This window comes from Populus alba, chromosome 1, assembly GCF_005239225.2.
Source record: "Populus alba chromosome 1, ASM523922v2, whole genome shotgun sequence".
NCBI classification, from domain to species: Eukaryota; Viridiplantae; Streptophyta; class Magnoliopsida; order Malpighiales; family Salicaceae; genus Populus; species Populus alba.
This window is the reverse complement of record NC_133284.1, coordinates 25,390,907-25,418,099: the sequence shown is the minus strand read 5'-3', so window position 1 is coordinate 25,418,099 and position 27,193 is coordinate 25,390,907. Positions and strand designations below refer to the sequence as shown.

Below are 27,193 nucleotides of genomic sequence, written 5' to 3'. Positions count from 1 at the left end.
AATTCAAACCTCTTTTTATGCTTATAAACATAAACATAAACAAAAAAAAAATTAACAAAAACAATAAAAGCAAGCCATAAAAGACCTATTTTTTTGTCTGCAATGTATACTTGGAGCAACTATTCTCTCCTTGCTTTCATCTGGAAACATTTTCTTCTCACAAGCTTATAAAAGTTAAAAAAAAAAAACTTGATTTTTTTTCTTTTAAACCTCTAACCTTGTATTTCTTACTATTATTACTCTTTCTTTTTTTTTTCTATTCCAGCCCCTGAGCATGCTTGAAGAGGGGTATTTATAGGTATTTTAGAAATCTTGAATCTATTTTTGACTTCTTGATCTTAAAAGAAGTGTTGTGAACCCTTGATAAAGACCCATTAAGGAGTTTTTATGTGTAAACACACAGAAACCACATCATTTTTTTACAAGATAGTTGCATTATCGGGGCTAATTGAGTTGCCTACTTTTAAAGCTTTATAAGAGCAATTCAAATGTCATAGTCGCTTGAGACAACAAAAACAATAAAAGCAGACCATAAAAGATGTATTTTTAGGTATGTAATGTATACCTAGAACAACTATTCTCTCCTTGCTTTTATTTGGAAAGTTTTTCCTCTCACAAGCTTACAAAACTTAAAAAAAACTTGATTTTTATTCTTTAAGACCTCTAACCTTGTATTTCTTACTATCATTACTCTTTTTTTTTCTTTCCTTTTTTTTTTTTTTTGTTCCAGCCCTTAAGCATGCTTGAAGAGGGGTATTTATAGGTATTTTGGAAGTATTGAATCCATTTTTGAACTCTTAATCTTGAGAAAAGTGTTGTGAACCCTTGATAAAGCCCATTGAGGAGCTTTTGTGTATAAACACACAAAAACCAAATCATTTTTTTGCAAGATAGTTGTATTATCAAGGCTAATTTAGTTGCCCACTTTTAAAGCTTCATCAGAGCAATTATAATGTCATAGTCGCCTGAGACCACCTGAATCTAGTAAACAGGGTACACACCTTTCATTTAGATTTATTTTTACTCAATTTAGAAGTTTGTAGCTCCACATTTATTCGTTCAAAGGTGCCAACTTGATTAGCTCAAAATCTGAAATTGAGTGATGGCTAACCATGGACAAGATGTTAAGGACTTCCATGAAAACATTGGAATGTAAATATCTAATTTCATGAAAATTGGGTTGTAGAGGGGATGTTCCTCTTCTATTTACAAAAAAAAAAAAAAAAAAAAAAAAAAAAAAAAAAAACATCATGTTATTTAGAGGTCTAAAACTCTAGAATAAGCTTTTGAAAGGTGTTAACCTGATCATCGTGAACTACCAAGGAAGAAAATAAACAGAAGCTAAACAATGTGTCGTCTGGGTAAAAACCATAGAAATTAGGGTTTTTAATTTGAAATTTGGAAAAGATACAATTTAGTCAATTTTTTTCTGATTGTGGCACATGCACCTTTAATTGAAAATAAAACTTTTTAATTGCATGTAATTTAACCCCTGTCAAACGCAAATATAATAAGCTCTTATGTTAGCCACCTTTTTTATTTTGGTCCTTGATTCTGAATTTATACAGTTTGACGTTTAATTGACCAACAAATTTTCAATTTATTCAATTTGACACTCCTAATTTGATCAATTTCAGCAACTATATTCAAATATTTTTTAGTTTGATCCTTAGTTTTGGATTTCTTTAATTAAGTTTCTATTTGCCAATCAAACTTCAATATTTATGAAATCAAACCCCTGATTTAACTAAATTAACTTCTAAAAATTAGAATTTGACCCCCAGACTTTAATTTCTTCAATTTAAAGTGTAAATGGACTTTTAAAAATCAAATTTGCTTGTAATTAAGCCCTTAATAAATTCAAATAAACCTTTAACAAATCTAATTAAGTCCTTAGATATCCAATTTTAAATGTTTCTCCTCAAATTAAATTTTCTTTGTTAATATAGTCTTCATTAGTCAAAAATACATTGTCCAAAAAAAATTTAATCTTGCATATTTGATGTGTGTGTGTGAGTAATCATTCCTAAGTATGTATTACAAGAACCAAAAGCATAAAAATAGTTATTTTAAAAAAAATTCTTTCATCAATTAAACTTTTTTAATGCCTTTTCTAAAAAAATTAATACTATTAATATTAAATATATTAAAATACAAATGGATTATTAAAATGATTTTTTATTGGAGTGCATATAAAAAAAATGATATTTACATTAAAATTTATATTAATAATTTAATTTTTAAGTGGTTTTTGTTATTGAAGCTGCTTAAAAAATTGATTTAAAAATATAAAGATAAACATGCAATTTCTAAATAGCTTTTGTCATTAAAATTATTCTTATTCAGAAAAATGAATTTAAAAATATAAAGATAAACTGGCAATTTCTACGATCATAAAAGGATTAATTAATTAACATCCTGAAGGACTAAGTGATAGTCATCTCTTAACTAGCTGTCGGTCTATATTGACCTTAGATTAGCCCTCGTAATAGCTTTGATAAGACATTGAGAGAGTAAATTATTATTTAATTCTTGTATGTTTGAAAAATACAATTAAAGAATCTTTCAAATTAATTAAGAGGCAACTTTCATGAAAAGACAATCTCATAATTTTAAAAACGAAAAAAAAATCTTATGAAATTATAAAAACAAACAAAATAATTAAATTATAACTAGCTATTTCACTTGTGTTTTGTTATTGATTAATTAATATTTTTAAACAAAAATGAATATATAAGCTTTTTTAATATCATTTTTACATAAAAACATTAAGTATAAATAAAAAATTCCATGTACATTTCTAATTAAATAAATTAAAAATCATGTGTCAATAAATAAAAATATTATTAATCATAACTAAATAAATATATTGACAACCTGAGAGATAGATGTAAATTAAATTTTTTGATCTCATAACACAGTTTATTTATCTAATTATCTTCAATGACTCTGTTTATTAAATTTAATTTTATATTTGATAAAAAGATAGTATAAATAAAAACACATATAAAATTGATAGAATAAGATCAAAAGAAAAACTAGTTGAAAATACCTTCTAAAAATATTTTTTTTTATTTTAAAAAATAAAATGCAATTGTATAAATTTGAAAAACAAATTATAGATGAATTAAAATATTTTTTTTCAAAAATTAAATATAAAATAATAATTAAAAAAATAACTAATATTTACAAAAGGCTAAATACAAAAAATAAGGCAAGTTATTTAAAAAGGGGTATTAATTTGAAAAATAAATTAAAAATATTTTATAAAAACACATAAAAAAAACAAGTTATTTTTTAAACAAGAAGGCAAAATAACAAAAAAAGAAATGAAAGAGGCTAGATATCGTTGGGCCTAGCCCATTTAGAAAGAATCCATATACAGCTCTAATAGTTTTTAAAATGTAATTAGGATGAACGATAGCTTGTTTGTTCTATTTTTTTAATAAAATAAATAATATGTTACTTGGTATTTTTTATATTTCAATTATTGTGGTAGTTAAAAAAATTAAATCTGTATTTTTTTTAATTGAAAACACCTAAAAAAAATTAAAAAACCGAATTGATAAAACAAAAATTTTATACAACCCATCCACACTAAAATATGAGTTCATGAATAATACAGGCTTGCACAGATAATTATACTTGCGGATTTCCCATGGAGGTACCAATTACGTTAAGCAACAATGGGACGGCAATCCATTCTAACAACTATTTAGAATTTTATGTTACTTAAAGACAAGCCATTCTAACCACTCTCAAGAATTTCATCTACTCAAATATATTGCTGTCTTCGATTTAGAAAACTTCACATCCACAACGACTAAAGTGTAATAAAAATCTTGTACTTCCTCCTTTCACGCCCTGACACTCTCCCTTCAATCTTTTTCCGTATCAGTTCTAATAGTCAACAGGCATGAATTGAGAAAAAATAATGATGATGCTAATAACTAATAAGATTTGACTTGATAATTGTATTTGTATTAACTATATTTGGATATATAATAAGAAATATTAGACATTTTAATTATTAACAATTATGTTAGTTAATTATAAAAATAACTAACCAATAAAGTTTGTTTAGGAATATGGTTGTAGTTACTTTTAAAAATATTTATTTACTTAGAAATATATCAAAATAATATATTTTTTTATTTAAAAAAATTATTTTTGACATTAGTACATCAAAATAATTTAAAAACACTAAAAAAATATTAATTTGAAGTAAGAAAAAAATAAAAAAAATTTTATATTTTTTCAAAAAAAAATTTTGAAATACAAAAATAAATAAGACGGAAATGTTTTATAATAATGAAGTTTAATTTACTCATTTAAAATTTATTTGCCTTGAGAATTTAATTACTTTGATGATAAACAAAACATTCATGATATAAATTGGAAATTATAAATGTAATACTAGCTCGCCCATAACATAAATGTTCTAACATGTAATCATAGATATAAATTTGGACAAAAGAATGATGATTTTGAGCACCCTCCTCCACTTTGGCATACAATTGATATTTACGGGAATCGTTGAAATCATAGAAATTAATTGTCAAGAATAAAGATCAAAGGTCATAAGTGGCAGCAAAACAGAGCAAAATCAATAATACGTACATTCAATCATGCAAAATCAATAACACATGAACGGACCGCTTGTTTTGACGTTCAACATTAATAATAATACATAGCCACTTTTTTTGACATTCAAAATCAAAATTACGTGTAGCTTGCTTTGACATTCAAATTTAATTAATAATGCATGGCTGCTTGTTTACTTGCACTTAAACATGAACAATTAATTATATGTGAGATCATAATACCCATATTTTTAAAACTTCATAACTTTCATATTCAAATAATTATTTTTTAAAAAATATACTTGGATCCATAGTAAAATTTTCAAGAGGTTGAAATGCTAAATGTAATTTAATGAAGAAAACTGTGTTTCTCTTTGATCTTTAATTATTTTTACATGTGTTTTATTGAATGAAACATACAATTACAGGAAAGAAAAAGCACTTGTTTTTTGAATAAATTTCTCATATATTATATTTTCATTAAATATAGAGTTATCAAATAAAAACTACTTTTCAAATTTAATTTACTAATAAAATCTTAACATTAATTTATATTTAATGAAAAAATTTAAAAACTGATTATTTTATTCATGTGGAACACATCTTACATAAACTTCATATGAAACAAACAACTTCACTTCACAAATCCCTCTTGCTTGAGTTAGTTTATGAAATACAACTTTTTACATGGTATTGGATTAATCGAGAACATCATATCGAAAACCATGAGCTTGAATTTATATTTTGTAATGAATTGGAATATCCTTCCAAGTATCATGCCATATCAAAATATAGTTCGGACCCTATGCCTGGATAATGACCGATTACTAGCGTTAATCTCATAATTACTAACGTTAATCTCACAATTACTAACGTTAATAAACCATAAAACTGGTGGATTTTGTAGCTACATATTGACATCCTTTCATTGCCACAAGATCCATACAATTCTGGCGTTAAAAATACTATTCCATTAATTCGTTTTCATCGAATCCGACTGGTTTTATTAAAAACATTGTAATTTGAGGATCTAACCAATCTAAATTGATACTAAGAACCCGAGAACATTGTCAAAACCAGTCAAATCTGGCCAAATAATCCTTTGAGTTTCAGTTTTTACTAGAATTCTTTTCCTCTTCAAGAATATTTTGATCACCGGTGACCCAAATATTTCTTCGTCGTCCTATGAATCTGATGGAAAAGAAGAGGATGAAAACAAATCATTTGAAAAATGGGTGTCGATGGCTATTAGAGCTCTGGATTTGAATTTTATTTTTGTGTGTTTCTGGAATTTTAAAAAGAATATATCAAAATAATTATTTTTAGATTTTTTTTACTCCAGCAGACTTGCCCTTTGAAATACAAGTTTAGTCTGTTTCGTTGCTGGTGTTGGCGTTTGGTTGCGTGCATGTGCTGGAAGTTGACGAAACAGATGACGGAGTACGAGTGACGTCAGAAAGGGTAGATGAGGTCATCAACCCGAATTAGTTTGCAATTATTTTAACTATATTAATTTCCAGCAGTAAATTAAGAAAAGGAAGGAACAACGTTGGTAGAATAGAATGACAGGAGAAAGAGAGAACAAGTGTAATAATAATCTCCTTTCAGACACTGTCAGTCTCCCTTTCATATTGGTCCCCATATCATTCCTGTGTTTCAACAGGCATGAAAGACGCATCACATCCACCCAAAGTAGTAAACAATTAGTTATTGATTCTCGTAAGCTATTAATCATATTAACTTTTTTAACGTAAAAAATAGCATTTTTTAATATAAAAAATTATATGTAATTTCACTCAATCAACTTAAAGAATTAAAAAAAAAACTCAAATTAATATTATTAAAATATTAAAATTTAAAACTATTAAGTCAACGTGAATTAACATGCTATATATATTCACAACATGAAGTCATGAATCATGAGATTAGAATAACCTTTTATAAAGCTAATTAAAAAAATATATGATATTCAATTCCTAATTAATCAAATGTTGAAGTATGAATTGAAAAAAAAATATTCAATTAAAAAAAAATCAAAACAGATTATGAAACTTAATTCTCAACTAATCAAGTGTTGAATGATGAAATTAAAAAATAAAAATCAATTAAACAAAAAAAACACATAAAAAATAACTTGATTTAATATAGTTAAAGAAATCAAAGAAAACAGATCATGAAACCTTATTCCAAATTATTTAAATGTTAAATGATAAAATTAAAAGGAAAAATCCACTAAAAACTTTTTTATTTTATCAATTAGTTTCAATGAACAGCTTAATATTCACATATTGTATATTGCCATACAAACATCTTATTTTTTTTTTCTAATTATATGAACTTCTAAAAAAATTAGTATAAAATTATCCATTAAGTTTCACTTAACATTTAATTTTTTTTTAATTAGAATAATTTTTAACATGACATTAGACAGTTAATAATCAAACGTTTAATTCAAGAGTTCAAAATTCCATTTTGTAGGCTTATAGATGTATACGATAAGTCATTACTGACATCCTTATGCGGCAGTGGCTCTTTTCTTTGTGGCCACAATCTAGACAATGACTTGCTGACGCATCTAGCAAAGGGCGTTGCCATTTGACAATGACGTTCTTTACTAGTCAATTTTGATATAAATTAGTTCGGCTTGAAAAAAAAAAATAGAGATTTGAAAAAAATTAGGTGATTCAGGTGCTTCAGGTGATTTAGGCCCTGACGATAGTTGAAGGTCCACACGTCTGACTCTTCCTTTCAAAGGCCTATGCACATGCTCTCTTTTTACCCTTTTTTTTTTTTTCAAATTTAGTTATTTTATATTTAGAATTAAATATAAATTTAACAAAAAAAAATTATTGTATTTTTTTAAGTACATGATCTGGATCACAGATTTGACGAAGTACATCATAACATTCAGGCTATTAGTTTTTTTTTTTCTTTTTTGTTGTTTAATGCATTTTTTATTCCTCATTTAAAAGAAAATACAATTTCACTATTTGTTATTAATGATCTATTTTTTTTTTAATTTAACTTAAGACTAATAAAATACAATTTAACTATTTATTATTAATAATCTACTTTTATTATCTCAGTCCGAAACGTTTGTTTTAGTTTTTTTTATTTATTTAGATAGAAATATTTCATATAGAAAAATTCTCATGGGTTTTATTGTCATATAATTAAATAAAAAATAATTTTTTGGAATAAAAAATTATTGAATCTCATGGCAAGTATGATCTACATCATAATTTTAGATGGTTGACTCCTTTTTTTATGAATTTTATCTTTTAACATTAAGTTAATTAATTATTGATCTTTCCAATTTAATTTTTGCAAGATTATCCCGGTGGGTTTTGCTGGTCAACCAAGGTTGACCCCAATAAATCTAATATGCTTTTTATCTCAATGTTAGATAAAAATATCATCCGTTAAGTAGCTAATTTTAAATTAATAGTTAAAATCTATTTTTTGTTTTAGTGATGCCTAGATATTTTTTTTGCATTCAAAAACTTTTTTGCTCCAACTCTGTTATTTTTTATTAAATAAATAATTTATTTTCAGATTCAAAATTATTAGACACAACAAGTATATAATTCATATTGTGAGTTCAATCTTCATCTACATCTATTTCTCTCTATTTTAAAAGTTCAATCTCTAGTTATATTAATAACTTTTTTTATATTTTATTAGCACAAATAATTGTTTATTTAAATAAAAGTTTTATATAAGAAAATTCAAGTTATTAAGCACAACTTGGTATATGGTCTATGTTGCAAAATCAAATGTGTTAATTTTTTTTAGTTTAGTCTTTACTTATTATTAATGATTTTTTTTATATTTATTGGAATATATCATTATTAATTTATTCAATTAAATATATGTATAATCTTTTTTGATTTTTTTATTAAGAATTTTTGATAGCCCAAAATACATTAAAAAATCTACATATTTATTTTTTTTATCAAAAAATAAAATTATTTGAACTATGATAAAACACAAGTTTACTAAAATTTGAAGGGACATTGCTTGACGCAAGCCTTGGATTACAAAAAGCTTAAGCGCACTTAAGCTGATGTCGATAGACCTTCTTGTTGGTAATGATACGGGACGTACAAATTTTGTCAAAACTTTGAGTTCTTGTTAGCCTTTCTTCAGTCAAATTTCTTTCGGGAGCTCTATGAGGACATCCAAGGACAAATTCTGTGTTTGGTATTGTCCAGTCCAATTACAATGCCAAACATCATCTAAGTCTATATTTAATATTGTTTTACATTATATTTTTTAAAAATAATTTTTACTTAAAAATACATTAAAATATATATTGTTTTAAATTATTTATTTTACTTTAGCTTTTTATATCAATACTTCAAAACTATTGCAAGATAATAAAAAAAATTAATTTAATAATTTTTAATGTTAAATATATTTAAATACAGGTTAAAATACAATGCAAAACAACCTCTCACGTGATATAGATTTAAACGTGTAAAATTGGATTTTAAAGCACTTAATATTGGAGTTTGGGAATCCTTTTGTCCATTTTATGCCCCCATTTAAAGATATCTTGGCATAACATGGAGGATGAAGAACAAAAGAGCGTCTTGACCTTTGTCACTTCATATGTACTATTTTATTGGCCTCTGCCCTGCCATGGTTATATTATTTTTTTTAAAAAATTTAAATTATTAAAAGTGTGAAGAGGTTTTTTTCACACAATTTTATCTAATAGATCAATTTTAAAATTTTTTATCCTAACTTTTTTATCTAACTTAGGTTATAAATTTAATGGTATGGAAGCTGACCAACTTAAATTGATTAATTTTATGGATCTAAAGATAACTTGAATGAAAAAAAAAAAAAAACATGACTTAACTTAAAAAAACAAAAAAAAACCCTTCAAGACAACAATTTTTTTTAAAAAAATATCGAAACAACAACAGATTGGATCAATTTCGCTCCCTTAGCGACCTGAGTCATGAATTTTATTAGGTTTAATAATATTTTTAATAAAACTTTTTTTTATTTAGTTATACAATAAAAATACATGCTTGCAAAATTGAACATCAACCCTAAAATAGACATTTATTTGAGATTGTAATAACCCTATAGAAAATAAACAAAAATAAACCATACAATCTATTTCTTGACCAATTTAACATTGATAGAAGAAATAAAAAAATAATAATTAAAAAAAATATTAAGAACAAAAAAAAACATATTTGATGAGGCAGGTAAACTTGTCAAACTTGTGAATTGAGTAACTTAGGCTAGCAAGCCAAACCTTTAAGCCGTCCACTATGATTTTAATTTGTTTTTAAAACTATTTTTTATTTAGTTTTAAGATAATAAAAATTGATGATCACAAAATTGAACACCGACCCAATACAAAAATATTATTTTGAGATCTTAATAACCTTATATAAAGAGAAACAAAACTAATTACGAAACTGAATTTTCAATTATCCTATTATCTATAGATGAAACTAAAAAAAAAAAAGTTAAATTTGTCAGACCCACAAACCATGATTTTTTTTCTTAAACTATTTTTTTTTTAATTATATGAGAAAAAAATTGGTGATAATAAAGTCAAGTAAAACTATAAAGGAAAAGAAAAAAAAAAACACCTTACCAAACCAACAAATCAAGGCAATTTAGATTATTTTAGCAAATCTGCAAACTACTGTAACCCTATAAAAAGTGAAAATAAAAATAAATAAATTATAAAATTTAATTTTTAATCAATTTAATATTTATTTTTTTTTAAAACAATTAGCTCGGTCAAGTTTTTTTTTTTTTTTTTTTTTAACGATAATGAGTATTTGATGCAGCTAAACATTTAGAAAGTAATGGTTCTGGGCATTTAAATAAGAATTTAATATAATTGAAAGAGGATTTGTCTCAAATATACAATGTGAATGTTCTAATAAATATTTTTATTGTCAAGTTGGACAATTTCAGATCCAATAAAAAAAATGATAACGCTATACTAGAATAATAACTTAAAATGACAAAAATGAAAAATCCAACCATTAGATTGCACTCAAAAGTTTTCAGGTGATTTCACTGACAGTGATGACATGGGGCAATACCATATATGGCCGAAAAGAAAAGGAGATTTATTGAATTCTATACTCGACATGATCGTAACATATATTTACACTTCCATACTTTGCTTGCTATCCTTCGGTGCTGAAGAACTCTCACTTTGTGAAACAGCAAGAGTTGATTCACTGACAGTGATGACATGGGAGCAATTGACCATCGGAGCAGATTTTACACTCTGAATTTGTTCTGATAAAGGAGACTCTGCACTCTTAAACTGGGCTTTGGAGGCAAGTTCATGTATGGATGCAGCAATTTCTTCAGTGCGTGTGACCACATCAACAAGTATTGAACACACTGTAACCCCTGGTATAACTTTCAGCAGGTCAATGTCTTCCCATATGCCTGATTTGAGTAAGGATTTGATATTTTTGGCAGCAGATTTTGCATTTTCAATGTGGGGATCTGCAGAAGATGGCGGCACCATTATTTTGATTGCCAATGCAAGTTCCTTTAGTGCTTTTCCAGATTCTAAGCTCATAGTTGTGCATGCTTCCTGAATTATGGTACTAACTTCTGATGATACCTGCAAGAATAAGCAGCAAATATTTAGAGATAAGCATACCGGAGTGCTTCTTAGCATATTGTTCCTAATTGATATTAATTTTTTTTATTGTTTAACCCATACATAAAAGCTTGAACTTTACGAATTTCCTTTCTTATACCTGAATGTCAGCATTTAAGCATCCATTCAATGCTTCAATTCGGTAGGCACATTCTCGAGCCAGAGTCCCAACTTTCAGGTATAGTTTCCATGGATGTCGAAATGGGAACCGACCATGACCTGGCTCCCATGATGCAAAATTAGCCTGAAAGGCATCAAAACTATTATCAGAAAATAATTCAATTATATAGGGGAGGAGGAGGTTGGTGCGTGAGAGATTTATACACACCAAGGATGCTTCACTAGTTTTTGAATTGAGAAAACTTTTGTATCCTTCCAAAATTTTCTTGTCCTCATTACACTCTTCACGCCCTGTTCTTTTGAAGTATTCATCACCAAATCCTGTAAATATTATCTTATCTTAGTAAGTTTTTGAGCATCTGCATGTTAAAAAAGAACGATTGGAATATGAATGCATCCACTACTTGATAGGTTCTACGCGTTAGGGCACTGCTTTGTTGGGGACATGCATACCTTCTAAGAAGTTGCCGAGCTTTTCAATGTTGAGAGCAATCAGATTGTGAAGATCTTCACCAGCCCACACAGGGAAAATCACAATAGAAATGATGACACAAGTAGCACCACCTATGCATATGGTTGATAATCTTCTATGTGCTATCTCTAATATTTCATCGTCTCGATAACCAGATACCGATATCATAGAGAAGGTCAATATGAATATTAAAAGACCATAATCATATCTTGCTTTTAGTGTCGGAAAGAACCTTAAAAATGTTGATATTGTAGCTGCAAACAAAAACCAAAATAATTTTGAATCCATGAGCTCTTTTTACCTTTTCTTTTAACAGTAAGGATCAATATAGTATGAACTTTGAGGAGCAATAATTTTTATTTTGTGTGCATGCATGGTTAAGGATACCTTGTAGAAAGACAAAGAACCCAAGTAGTATGGGTTCTCCAATATGTCCAGAGAGGTTTGCTAGGTGATGTGCTCCAATACCTAGTCCACCAGCCATTAGCGTTGCCATTCCTCTATTTAATCCTTTTCCAAGAGTAGCCCCTGAAAATTAATTTGTCAAAAATCATGAAAGGGAATTTCTGTTCTATTTTTAAAATGTCTTAGACTTACCCACAGAGAATTCAAAGACAACAACAACAGTCATAATAGCCCATATTGCAGTTTCATCAAAATTACTGTAAAGTGGCTGACAGTAGTAGAACGTTGATACCAATGTAAGTGCAAGTCCTACTTTTAGTGAATGAATAACTCTTCTTGGATCATCTTGTCCAAGCTTCTTTATGTTCCTAGCCAATTCAACCGTCTTAACTTTGAACTGCACAATCAAGGCCTCGAGCGACCTTCGTCCTTGAGTGAAAAACCCAGTTTTGTCACCGCTTCCATACCCAACTTCCATGGCTAAATGAGGGTAGGAAAGTTCGCGTGAACTGAGAAATATCAAAGAGAGCAAAGAATAAAGAGAGTTGGCCAGGAAGGACACTGGAGGAGGGACTCCACATGCTTCTAATTTATAACAAGTCCCGACACCTATTTGCTTCGCTTTGATTCAGGTGAAATAAACATGGAAATCGTGATTCATGATGACTAGCCAGGTAGACTTTGAAGTTAATTCTATGGATTGTCACATGCCCCTGTTTACTGTACAACGACGTTTTGAAGTCAATATGTTTGAAAGATCGTTTCTAAATTTTACTGTATAGCTAATCTTTTCTTTTCTTTTCTATTTGTATTTGATCGATACGGACAGCACATATGGGTTGTGCTTTTTCTAGTTCAAAGAATTATTGTCTCAGTTTATGAAAATGGTTATTTACTCTCTATTAAAATATATAAACTTTATTTGTGGTAAGTTTAATTTTTTTATTGAATATTTACATTTGAAATAATAATTGTTTATTGATAAGATAGCAATATTGCCTTACATTTAAAGTTGTTAGAATTAAGAGATGCCAAAGAAGCAAAAGATCTATCATAAGTCTTTCCTGCCCAAATTCTTGAATATATTATCAAAAACTTTTTTCATAAAATAAAGATAAGTATTTCTACCGATCAATGTTTGAAATAAATTGGAAAACAAAAGGATATATATAAACTTCTCTCACCACTTTATTTAAGTCTGTTAATGAAATCATTGAGATTTCAGAATCTTGTTGTTCGCATCTTGAAAAGGAATTAGATTTCATACTTAGAATTGGATTAGAATTGTAAAAGGATTTTTTTCATGCTAAGGTTTTTTTTTTTTTTAAAACATGCATGCTAATAAGTCTTATTAATAGATAGAGTTTTTTATTCGATTATTGGAATATATGAAATATTCATAAGAGATTATAAAGTCACTATTTTCTATAAGATTAAAATCTTGTATCAATATGATACTGGGAAAGCTTTAAAATAAAGTTTAGAAGTTATTGTTTAATAAGGAATTGATATATTTTCCTAGTTGATTTATAATTTTTTTTTCTATTTGATTTAGAACTCTTTTGTTATTTGTTTTCAGCTTTGTTTAGGATGTGTTCTTCAAATATGGTTGTTTAACTTGTATTTTAGTAAACTACTTGAAAAGAAATCTTCATTAGTAAATCTTTAAACTAAGGTTTTTGTATGGTAACTCTATTCGGCATAATATTGTGTTGCATATGCCTACTACCTTTCTTATGTTATTCATGCATATGTTAGTTAGTATTAGAGCTCAATTATTCCATATGGTTAGTATTGTGTTGCATATGCCTACTACCTTTCTTATGTTATTCATGCATATGTTAGTTAGTATTAGAGCTCAATTATTCCTTATGGTTAGTTGTTTTTCGCTATTCAATGGCCATGGATGGAAAACTTGATCTCAGAATATGATGTGCTCATGTAGCAGGGGATGAGAAGTTTTTCCTTAAAGAAAAAGACATTCAAGAATTGGTGATAAAAGACATGCAAAGATAAATTACTAAATTAACTTGTTGACACGTTATTATAAACATGAAGAGGCTAGTTAAAGAATTATCATATCGATTAATAGATATGAATAAGAGAAAATTAGGGGATCGTAAGAAGTGTGACATACATCCATGGCCAGTTTTGAGAATCAATTTCAGAGGCATGAACAGAGAGGGTAGTTTCTTGATGGGATGAATATGATATTGCGACTAGAATTTTTAATGATTTCATTTTTTATGGATTGGAATCAACTATCAAAATTAAATAAGAATGAGGAAATGATGCTTAATGAGAAGATTTTGATGTATAAATCTTGGCTTATGATGACCTTGAGTATACGAAAGATGTTCATATTAACGAGCATATTGACTTTGATTGTAATAGTAAAATCATAAAAAAAAAAAAAAAGGAACCAAATTAGATGTGTTTCCATGAGTGATTTTTGATAAAGCATATTGCAAATAGTGTGCACATGTGTTGGCGGAGAATTCTGAAATTGATGAAGTTAAAGTTGATTTTCATAAACTTAAGATAAAAGTTACGAAATAGATAACCAAAAGTTCTCTAGGTGGAGAAACCATCACACATTTTATTAGTGATGGTATAAAAGATATAAGAGCTTTTGGTCCTTATAGTTTTAACTTTGTGGTTGAGTTAAAGTTCAAAAAGGTTATTGCATATGATTTTCAACATAACACAAAAATTGGTTCCATTGCTAAGGAGGTTGAGCATGTAAAAGGTTGAAAACTTTTGATTGAGAGCCTATAACATTTAGGTAAGTGTAATTTGACCTCAAGAACGAGCTCTCTACAATCTGGGAAGACTGGTACAAGAGATATGCCCCAAACATGCAGTCTTACATTAACATACTTTTGATATGATCATTGAATCAAGCTAAAATTTTATTGGACTATTTCTTTGTCAAAACCTTGATGGGTTTTAAATTACTAGAGACTTGTTGGGCTCAGAACCTTGCAAAGTTCTTTTTGTTGGAGTCTTGCTAGACTCTTTGTTACTAAACCTTGCTAGGTTTATAATTATCTTGAGCCTTGCTAGGCTTTGGAATTTCATTAGATTCCTTCTTTGTTGAGCCCTTGTTGGGCTTTGAAAACCAAATCAAGTCTTGCTTGGCTTAAAACCTTGATGGGTTCCTGTTTGTTGAAGTCTTGCTAGACTTAATTAAGGACTATTTCTTGTGTAATTCCTGCAAATATATTATGTAATGATTTCATATTAGATGACATGCATGTATCCTTACATGATTAGAAATATATGCCTTTTTTTTTTGGAAATCATCCTTTTATTGGTTGAAAGGTTTGTTACTACTGATCTAGCTCCTTGGTTGTTCAACTTAAATCTTCAGTCCACAAGAGTTTTTCCATGTGATTAATGTGTTTGATTGCCTCTTTATTGCATCAACCCACTTAGGTTTTCCAATGTGATCAATTATGCTTGATTTTTTTTTTTGTTGCACAACTTGGATTCTTAGGTGATACATGAAGCTCTGCTCGGTTAACCATTCTTCAACAAATGAAAAACTTTTGTATCGATGATGTTGCCCTCTGGTTGGATGATGCACCCTGATTTGTGATATTCTTACACCATTGCCCGCTCATTTTGATGGAGAAATGGTGTACTATTACTCTCATTTTTTAATGGGGTTCATCAAATCATCTGTTAATAATGAATGTTGTGAATTTCCCTCAACTGATGCATTCATGTGCTAATATGTTTTAGGTATCATATTCATTCTTGCACCATTGCCCGCTCATTTTGATGGAGAAGTAACACTTCATTACTCTCACTCTCTGTAGGAGTTCATCAAATCATTTGTTCTCAATGACTGTTGCAAATTGCCCTCAACTGACGCATTCATATGATAACAATTTCTAGGTACCTTAGTCATTATTGCATCATTGCCCACTCACTTTGATGGAGACACGACACTCCATGACTCTCACTTTTTAAGGAGTTCATCAAATCATCTTTTGTCAATGACTGTTGCAAATTGCCCTCAATTTATGCATTCATATGATAACATTTTTCAAGCATCATAGCCATCCTTCAAAGGGTAAACAAGATTTTTAGACATGAAGATGCCTCCTAAGTGTAGTATTACTCTCAATTGTTAATGGTGCTTGTCAAATCATAGAATGTTCTTGAGCAACATTATCCTTAGCTGATCTAGTTGTTCTCATTCTCCTGCCTGTCATGAAGAGGTATTTGTCATCGTCGGATGTTCTTTATAGTTTCGAAGGATCATCATTTGATTATGGGCTTCTTTGCCCCCTAACTTATCTGGATATTGTTTGGTATTCCTCTCAGGTTTCACTGCCTTTGTCCTTAGTTACTAAACTTGTCATTTCTTGTCAAGGACCTTATAAACACAGGCAATGATTGATTTTGTTTGGAAATCATTTTCTTGTTTTGGAATCAACTTGCAAATTTCAAGAATCATGTCCATTTAAATCTAATTGTTGCAAAGAAATATTTTTATGATATGTTGAAGGTATAAGATGAGGTGACCTTATGCTTTTATAGGTTTTAAGGCAAAAGACTCTAGTAAAACTTGAGGTTTTGTTGAGAAACGATTGTCTCTTTTTAGCATTAATTATAGCAACATGAATAACAACGACTATCTTTGTTCGTAATGCCATGATTCTTGTAAAAATGTTCTTTCGCATTTAGAGAACACCATTTATCGATCCAAGTTTCTTGTATGATTGTATAGAAAGGGCTTTTAAAAAGGCACATAATGAGGCTATAGCTTTTGGTTACGAAAGAAAAGGATTTAAGTCTCAATAAGTATTTCAAAGTTTTAAAAACTTAGCATGACTACCATTGTGTCTTTCAATCATTTTTTTTCTTTCATATTTATTGATTTACCCTTTTTTCTTGCTTCAGTGGGGCATCCTCAATTGTTTTGACTTTGATTTAGTCATTTTTCTTTTCTAACTGGACATGCCCTCAAATAGGGACCACAAGGTATATATTTTATAATGTGAAAGGATAGCAAAGCTTGTCTTTCATCATTTCAAGCATAAGCGGTTTGAACCGATAAATTTTGCACTTGTTCATTATAATTGTTTGGAACTTTGGCGTAAAGATATATGTTTTTATTAATCAATGACTAGCAAATCAAACTACACATGATTATGCATATAACTAAAATGTGGCCTAAGAGACATGGGGTGTGAGTTTTTTGTGTATTTTTCATTTTTTGCATCTTGATTCAAAATTGTTCGACCACCTCAGAATTGGAATTTCTTAAATGATTTTCTTTTAACTGTTTTAAAAAAACATCAAATTATTTCTGAAACCAAAAGGCAAGTTCAATTTTTCAGGATTACTTTGACAAAAGGGTTTTTATAAAATTGATCTTACAAAATGTTTTGAATGGAGTCATGGAGTCAGTCATGAGGGTCTATTTTATAAGTTTTAAAGGGTTTGCCTATTAGTATTTTACAAGACATACCTTGGGGTTCAATCATTTGCACAAAAAAAAACCATTTTCATAGAAAAATATTTATTGATTTCAATGCAAAAACTAGATTATAAAAAAGGCACAATCCATTAAAAAAAATGTGATTAAGGTTTGCAAAATATCTAAAATAAAACGTGGTCTTAAAGACCTTGTTTTCAAAGCTAAAATGACAAAGCATGTTGACTAGAACAATCTGACTTCTCTTATTTTCTACAACACTTGAAGCTTTCACAGCCAGCAAATTTCTCTCTCTACATTGCTCTTGAAGGTTTTCTAGCTCTCATATGTAATTTGCCCAACCTCAATAAGCTGAAGAAGCTTGTCCTTGAAAGAATGACAATTTTCAATGTTGTGCCTCATTGCTCCATCATGATACTCATATGTTTGGTTAGGCTCACACCACTTCAATTATGGTGGTTGAAATGGTTTCAGTGAAATCAGAGTGATTTGTTCAACACTGATCAATTTCTCATACATCTCTTTCAATAGCAAAAAGAAGAGATGGTAAGGTCTTATTGTTCTATAGTGGATGTCCATACTGATGCCCTGGTTAATTTTGGTGAAAACCCAGTTGATGGACCTCGTCGTCATTTTTATTTTTTCTGACGACAATTCTACTTGTTTTTTATGACTTGCTTGATTCTCTTAAACACCACCACTATGTTAGTAAAGTGTTAGGTTGGGGCACCAATTAAATGATTAAAATCATGGTTTTTGACATTATCAAAGAATAGATTGACCATTTGTTTTTCAAGTAGAGGTGGATCAACTTGAGCAACCTTCTTTATCCATCGTTATACATATTCCCGCACTGATTCATGGCTTCCTTTTCCTAATGATAATAAATAGGATTGGTCTGGAACCATGTCCATGTTGTATTTGTACTTTTTGATGAAGAAATCCATAAGGTCTTTCCATCTTTGAATATTGGTTCTATCTAATCTTATGTACCAATTTAGTGCTGCTACACTTAAGCTATCCTGAAAGAAGTATATTAGCAATTTTTTATCATGCACAACTTTTGTCATCTTGTGGTAATGGTACTTGAGGTGAGTGGTAGGGCACTGAGTTTCAGTGTATTTTATGAATTCATGTACATGGAAATTCTTTGGTACAATCATATTTGGAACTAGACATATTTTTGTAGCTTCTATAGGGTTATACAGCTTTACTCCCTTGATAGCCTTCACTCTTGCTTCGAATGCTTCTATTTTTCATAGTCTATCACAATAGGATACTTCAATTTCAAGGACTCACTGGCAAATATGTCAATAGTTGCTGGGGTCGGTGGAGGTATTGTGGACTACACAAAGGTTGTAGAGTCCTAAACCTTTCATCTTATGCTTTCTTCAAGCTAGATCATCATAAAAGTAATGCGCTGATTAGATGGGCCTTTACTCAAGAAAACTTGTGATGCAAGCCATGTTAACCTTCAAATAATCCAACTCCTTTTCAAAATAAGCATTATGACAAACATGTTCTTCATCTTCTATACTTCTTTCTTCAAAATCGAGTGTTGTAAATTAGAACTTTCTAAGGACCTGTATTTCAACCTGCATATGTATGCATGACGTTTAAACATGAATATATGTGCGCTTATGAATGAAAGTGTATGTACATGTATATTGAATATGGATTAACCTGGTAGAAGGGCTAATCTGCGACTTCTTCGTTGAATATAGGCAAAACTCCATAGTCTGATTAATCTAAAAAGATCTTTCTTAAGTCCTTATCTCAATTAAATACCATACACGTTAGAGAGTACAAAAAAAATAGTTTTAAGCCCTTTTTATTCAAAAAAAGACAATGGTTTTTAGATGTGGTAATTTGCTAGCGTTGGTCTTTGGGCAATTCCCCCTATCTAATTATATCATCTCAATTTCTTACCTAAAATAAAATAAAATAAAGTCATGGTCTTAGTTTAGAAAATCCCCTAGAGTTCAGGATTATTGATCAGGTTTGCCTTAATGCAAAAAATAATTATTAGAGAATCCATATCTTAAGGTTAAGTTCTAAGCCACTACATAAAAGGTAGGCTTACTACTTGATCTCAAAAGATTCTATAACCACAAGAAATGATTGGAGCATGATATGATTGCCATTACCAAGTAAACGCTCAGCTCATAGTTGGATGTTTCATAAATTTGAACCCTAATTAAAAGCCATAAGGCAGATTGCTACTTCCTATCTAACCTAGAATCGGGTTTCTTCAAAAATTAAAATGCATCAAGGCATTAACCCACATTTGATTTACTTAAGTATGAGTAATACGTAAAAAGTACATAAGCAGTACATGAAAAAATTCATGGTAAAATTAAATTACATAGACCAATAAATATAAACAAGCAAACAAACAAAGCTTAGTCTGACTAGACAAGTCCTTAGTGGAGTCATCATCTTGTCATGATGTGTTCGGCGTTGAATGATAGATCTTCCTCCTAGAATTGAAGGGTATTTGAGTTTAATCATAAAGTTATTAATAGAGGGAATAGCCACCAAGTATCGTAGTCACTTGAAAACTTATGGTCTATAAAAGTCTAGGTAAAAGAACTAGTTGTGCAAAGAGAAGATGTATTACCCTCTACACTTTACCTATAGTAAGCTGTATTATTAATTAATTATTATTCTAAGTCATTTTTCTATTTATGGGTCTCTTCTAATGGTTCAAGGCAAATCTTTCTTCGTGAGGAAGTTTCTACCTCATAGGATTAAATCATAATCTTTATTTTGGGCTACTTGTTTTAGAGGGTCTACTCTCGGTGAAGCATAAGAAGGGAAATGGTATTGTTGATCTAATGTGTTTTTGGTTCACTTTGTATGTGTGTGGTGAGTTTTGGAGAGAGCATAGTCATGTCTTTCTTTGTATGGGTAAGGCTGGCGCTAAGTGTTTTTTTTTATTTTTATTTTGTGAGTGGCGATTGGTCGTTTAAAAAATAGAGAGATAAGGTTGTCAAGGTTTTTTGGTGTGTGGGAGGAGAAAGTGTGGGAAAGAATTTTTTAGTATTTTATTTTCTTCTTCTTCAATTTTTTTTTTCCTTCTCCCCCCTTTTGTGTGAGAACCTATAGAGACTTCCTCATGAAAAAATATCTAACTTGAACATTTAGATGAGCCAATAAATAGAAACTTGCCTTAGATTACCAATCAATCAACAATACAACTTACCGTAGATAAGGTGTACTAGGGGGTGATATGTATTTTCCTTACACAATTAATCCCCTTACCTAGACTCTCGTAGACCATAGGTTTTTCTAATGACCATGATACTAAGCGACAACTTATCAAATCATAACTTCATGATTACTTCCAAAAACCCTTCAATCTAGAAGGCAACTCCACCATTCAACGTCATGCATGTCATGATAAATATAATAAAATCATGTTCAAAATCTATTTAAAGATTCAAAAAAAAAAAATCATTTCAATCGAATTTTCATGTAGAATTTATTACTAGTACAATTATTTTCATATCAGATACATAATAACTAAAAGAAATTATTAAAGTTCAAAAAAGAATTCATAATAATATTTAAGAATCATGTTAAAACTGAACAGTAACTGAATCTAATAAAAATAATTTATAGTGAAAAAAAAAACCACAAAAAAAATATATCACAGACAATAGGTTGTTTATCATAATATAAAACATATTTGTGCATCTTAATGTTCAAACCCGCAACCTTTGACTTGTCACACGTGCTAACCAACTAAGTTGTTGCATGTTGACATTGAGGCGAGCTGACATTTAAAAAGGGTAAGAAAAATAAAAAGGAGTCACCACCTAGATTTATAGTAATTAGAAACCTTAACTAGTCTTCAGAGGTTTTGGGTATGAGGTTAGTTATGTAATAAAAAAGATAGACATCATCATATACATCTATCTAAAGTAAGATTCATTGATGTTTGTTTTCAATGATATATGTGTTTTAATGTGGTTTACCTAAATTGGTATATATGTTATTCAAGTTATTGTCATCATCCACAAAACAAAGTCTAAAGGACAGGGCCCAATGTTAGATCTTATTAATTGGCTTTATTATTAGCTAACATCCAAAAAAGAGGGTCTATTATGAGAGCATTCCATACTGAGTCTTTTAACATATGATAGAATCATTTAATATAAGGTTGAGATATGCATGATCATGGTCAACTGACTAAATAATGTCCAAAGAGCAAGGTCTAATTTTAGATCATTCCATCCTGGGTTATTTAGAAATGATGGGCACACATATACGTGAGACTTATTATGGTTAGAAAAATCCATAATATCTATTAAGTAGTCCTGGAACATATAGCCTATTATTAGACAATTCCATACTAGGATACTTAATAAATAATAGAATGTCGAGTTGAATTTGTAAAATTATGAAATGGAGTGATTATGTAGTGACTGAAAATTTTATTAATTAATATCCTAGATATCATATATTTATTGGTACTATTATTCGCATATCGACATCCAAAGAATTGAGACCCAATAATAGACCAAACCATCCTAGATCAAGTAATAATTAATAAAAACAATTCATTTATCAATCAAATATTAATTGATCCTATTATCTTATATTTAACATCCGAAAGACATGGCCTAATATATGACCATTCCATTTTGGATCAATTAACAATTAATAAGAACAATTAATACAATGACAATTTTATTATTATTTTATTTTTCTTTATGAATCAACATCCAATAGACAGGGCCTAAGTTTAGATCATACCATCTTGGGTTGATTAATTATTTTTTTCACTTTTGTTTTTTTAATATTTGCATGCTTCTTCTTCATCATCATTTTTTCAATAATATATCCATAATGTGATTACTACACCATTTTCTTAAAATCACATAACCAATTCATATTATAACTTTTTAAAAATTTATCACATCCACCCAACCAACAAATAAATTCAAAATTAATCAGTCCATATTCAATCACATTAAAAACAAAATCAAACCAAATATTCAACAAATTTAACAAGCCCCTAACAAAATAATTTCAATCATTCAAAATAAATTCTCATAATATTCATGTCCAATCCAATGCCATATTCATGAAAATCATCTCAAATCACAAACACATATTAATTCAAATGAATAATGCACAATAATGAGCGTTTTGTCCCAAATTTCATAACAGTTTAGTAATTTGTAAAACAAATTATTTGAGTTTATGGATCGACCTTTTAAGATGCTTGGAGTTTCCAAGATCTATTAAAATCAATGCCTAAAGACTACTAGAATAATGGATGAACAACTAAGAAATTGTCAGAGATTGTCAAAATAGTGTTGGCGCATATAGATCACATGCATCCGTGGATGAAGTTGTATGCATTGATGTTCTAACAACCTAATATGTGAGTGACCAGCGAGATCATGTAACATTACCTCTTCTCTTCTCAATTGTTCTGGTGGTGTCACGAATAGTAACTTGTAGGTGCTCATATAGAAGATTTTATGATGGTAGTTGGTGTGGTTAAGGTGCAAGACATTTAGGTTAAAAATACAAAGAGACAGAAATGAGGATGAGCAACTGTAGGTTTGATCTTAGCGTGGTTGATTCTGGTATGGTAGTAAAGAGGAGAATTTGTCACGATGCTTATAGTGTTTATTGCAGTTATGTGTTGCTGGAATAATTGTCAGTCATCGGTATTTGCTGCACTTGGCATAGTTGTCAATCGACAATGATGAAAGAGATGATCTGTAAGAGGTAATTTTTTTTTAGAATAGTCACAGGTTCTGTGTGTTTTATTCTTTTTATTCTTTTTTTATTATTCTGTATTTGTATGTACAAGGTGTTGGTGTGTGTGGTAAGGATGAGGGAAAAGTTTTTTGTGTGGGGTATCTTTTTTTGTTGGAATGGTATAGTGTGTGAAGGATGTAGGTGTGTATGTCTATTTATACTATAATGAACCTTCTCAACCCTTCAAACTTTCTATCATTTTTTCTTATATTTTCATAGAGTTCTTCCGCTTTCCTGATTTTTCTTAAGAGTATTTCCATCTTTTTGATTCTCTTAGAGAGTTACAACCTTTTAAATTTTAAAAACTCCCTCTCATAAGACAACTTTGTTTTTCCCTCTCTTTTTTTTCATTCGCATTTATTATTTTTAAACTAAACTAGTCATTATTTTTTTAATTATATTTTACTCACTAAAAAAATCTTTTTCTTGGAATAACTTTTTTCTTCTTTTCTTATAATTTTTTTAATTTTTAAAAACTTTATCAATACAAAAACAATATGTGAAATGGTAAAAAATTATGAAAATGATAAGAAATTGGCCAAGTCACATGATAAACATATTTTATGAGAATTTTGTTATTTTTTGTATTTTTTTTCTAATTATTTTAAAATATGTTTAAAATAGAGGGTCAAAAATGAGTGATGATTATTGCCCTTTGTTTACAAGATTTATGATGCAAATACAAAGAAAAATTCATTTTTCCTTGACTTTATATGGTAAATTTTGTAAGAGAAGGACTAAACAAAAAGATAAATGAATGGATAAAACTTGGGATTATTATAAAGAATAAAGGGATCAACATGGGATTTATGTAAAAGAAAGGATCATCTTGGAATTCATGCAAATGAGATCAACATGGGATCTAAAGTAGATAGAATCAACCTGGGATCCATGTGAGAGATCAATTTAGGTTCTATATGAAACAAGATCAACTTGAGAACCATATAACTGCAAGGATTAACTCAGAATCCATGAATAAAAGGATCAAATTAAGATTCATATAAAAAAAAGATAAACCTTGAATTTAAATCAACTTAGAATCTAGATTAACTTGATATCTATAAAAGGATCATTTTGGAATCCAAATCATCTTGGGATTTATGAAAGAATCAACTTAAGATCCAGATCAGTTTAGGGTCTATAAAAGGATCATATTAGGATCAAGATCAACATGGGATCTATCAAAGCATCATATTGGGATCCATATAAATGAGGTCAACTTAGGATTGATATGGATAAAAAAGGATCAACTTGAGATCCATTAAAAAAAGATCAATATAGGATCTATTCAAATAAGAAGGGATCAACTTGGGATCCATATAAATGAAAATGGTCATTAAGAGATGACTATCCTCGAAACAAAAAACAAAATGTGGTCCCATTGTTAGGTGACCAATGTTGAGAAGATATGATTATCCAGTGACCAACCTTAACATGAAATTCAAACAAGTTAGCTTGAATTACCTAGTTGTGAGATTTAGCTATAAACCTTTTGATAATAGAGTTGAAACCAAAACTTCCTGATGGTGAGGCTTTTTCTTCTTGATTACAAGGTTGTTTCTCCTAATTGTAGAGTTTGATCTCCTAATGACAGAGCTAGATCTCCTGATTGTAAGGTCGATCTACAGGTTGAATTGATAGTAGGCTAACCCTTTTTTTCTGATTACAGGGCTCTATTTCTGGATTACAAGGTTTGATATTCTAATTGCAAGGTTTGACCTCATGTTAGCAGGGTTCGACTTTTTCATTACAGAGCTTCACTTTTTGATTGGAAGGTTTGATCTCCTAATTACAGGGTTGATCTAATGGCAGTGCTAATTCTCCTGATTGCATGGTTGAACTTTTTAATTGCAAGGTTTGATCTCCTGATTAGAAGGTTGATCTACAAGTTGACTTGATGGCGAGACTTGATCCAAAAATTTACTTTCATTGGGATCATCTCAATAAAATATTGTCAATTGAGATATTATGAATTTAAAGCTAAAATTAAAATAAATTTTCACCTATGTACATTGTTGTTAAAAACTAACATCCTATTGGAGCTTTTAGCTTAATATTATCAGCATTTTTTTTTTTTAGTTATAAAGCTTACCTCTTAGAGTCAATAAAAAGACATAAATTGTTATTTTGAAAGCTCAATTTTCTTGTTATATCATTTAGGTCTTTGAAATCTTTTGGCATTAGCTTGGATAGGGTTTTTTTTTTAGGAAAGTTCTATCTAGGCTCACCACAAGTTTATCTTTCCATGGACTCCATTTTTTATCATTGGATAGGCACAATCAGTACATCATCTTAACTTGGCCCATATTGCCTATACCTGTCATCACCTTTAAGTTTCATGTGATGATATATGTTCAATACTACTCATTTTCCATTATCTTCATGAAGGAATCAACACCATATCAATGAAAGAGTTTTTCATTTCATCATTTTGCATGATATCATAATGGATTGCTTCATTCTTAAAACAGGATTACCCTAGCCAATCTAGCCATATTTATATTTCTAATGGTCATGAAAAGACATGTGCATCACTATCATTCTCGGATGTGTCTTTTACCACTCATATCCAATGATGGAGCTCTTCAGGTTATTAACTGGCTCCTGTCATTACAAAAGGTCTCTTTCATTTAAATTGCACTCAACTGATCTAAATTTATTTATCATTCAAATAGCCACATAAATGAATGAATTCATCATCACCCATATCATCAATATTAGATGTTTATTCTGTCATCCATGGCATGTGATAAAATTCATAAAATCTTCTTTAAACTAGATTTCCCCCAACTGATCTGGATGTGTTTATCTTTTCAATAGCCATTGAAAGGCACGTCTGCATCATAAGATGTTTACTTTATCATTCACTATATATGTTAGAATCATTATTGTCTAATGCAATAGGTTTTTCAAACTAGACTACCCCTGCTAATCTGGCCATGTTTATCTTTTTAGTAACCATTAAAAAACAAGCATACATTATCATCGTTGTTTTTTGCTAATAACTTTGCAAATCCAGCCATTAAGAATTTTGTTATAAGATATTTTTCTTCAAGTCATCTTTTTATGTATTGGGACCATGCCACAAATTTTAATAATTATATTCATATATGTCTAGTGGTTAAAATGAAATCATTAAGATGTAAATCTGAAAGTATTTTCATTGCTTAGACTTTTTTTTATGTGGTCAAAAGCTCAAAACATGTCATTCAAGTGCTACAAAGCGATTTTTTGATTTGGTATATGATGAAATTGGTGTTAATTAAGATTGTGAAGAAAATGGTTATCATAGAAAATCTAGTCATCTTTTGAAAGATTAATGACCTTTATGGATTTTTCAGGAAATGATGGGCTAATTTGGAAAGAATAAAATGTATTCTAAAAGAAAAGTTTTTGCTTATAAAATACATCTTGCTTTATGTGGTATGAATCTTGCCTATTTGAGAAACTATGATTCCATGTCATAAAAAATGATATACAATGCACAAACAAATCATGATTTTGTTTGAAAAACATTTTTCTTTTCTTTTTAAAAGTTAAAACTTATCAACATGAAGAAATTGTTCTTGATCATAAAAGACTTTTAAAAGTACATAATGTAAGCTATGACTCATGTTTATGAAAGAATTGGATATAAGGCTCAAAAGATGTCTGAGAGTTCAAAGACATAGGATAACTTATTCTATATAGAGATCTTTTTAAGCTTACCCCTTAAATTT

The 27,193-nt window shown here is 29.2% G+C and overlaps 1 protein-coding gene across 1 annotated transcript; it reads right to left on the bottom strand.

The window, feature by feature from the left end:
* Window positions 1-10,731: 10,731 nt before the first annotated feature.
* LOC118046997 (aluminum-activated malate transporter 2) lies at window positions 10,732-12,719 on the bottom strand. Its single transcript, XM_035056134.1, has 6 exons — window positions 12,434-12,719; window positions 12,224-12,364; window positions 11,818-12,090; window positions 11,573-11,685; window positions 11,345-11,488; window positions 10,732-11,205 (listed from the first exon to the last, which is right to left on the bottom strand). The coding sequence occupies exons 1-6, from the start codon at window positions 12,717-12,719 to the stop codon at window positions 10,732-10,734; spliced, it is 1,431 nt and encodes a 476-aa protein (XP_034912025.1).
* Between the last annotated feature and the right edge of the window lie 14,474 nt (window positions 12,720-27,193).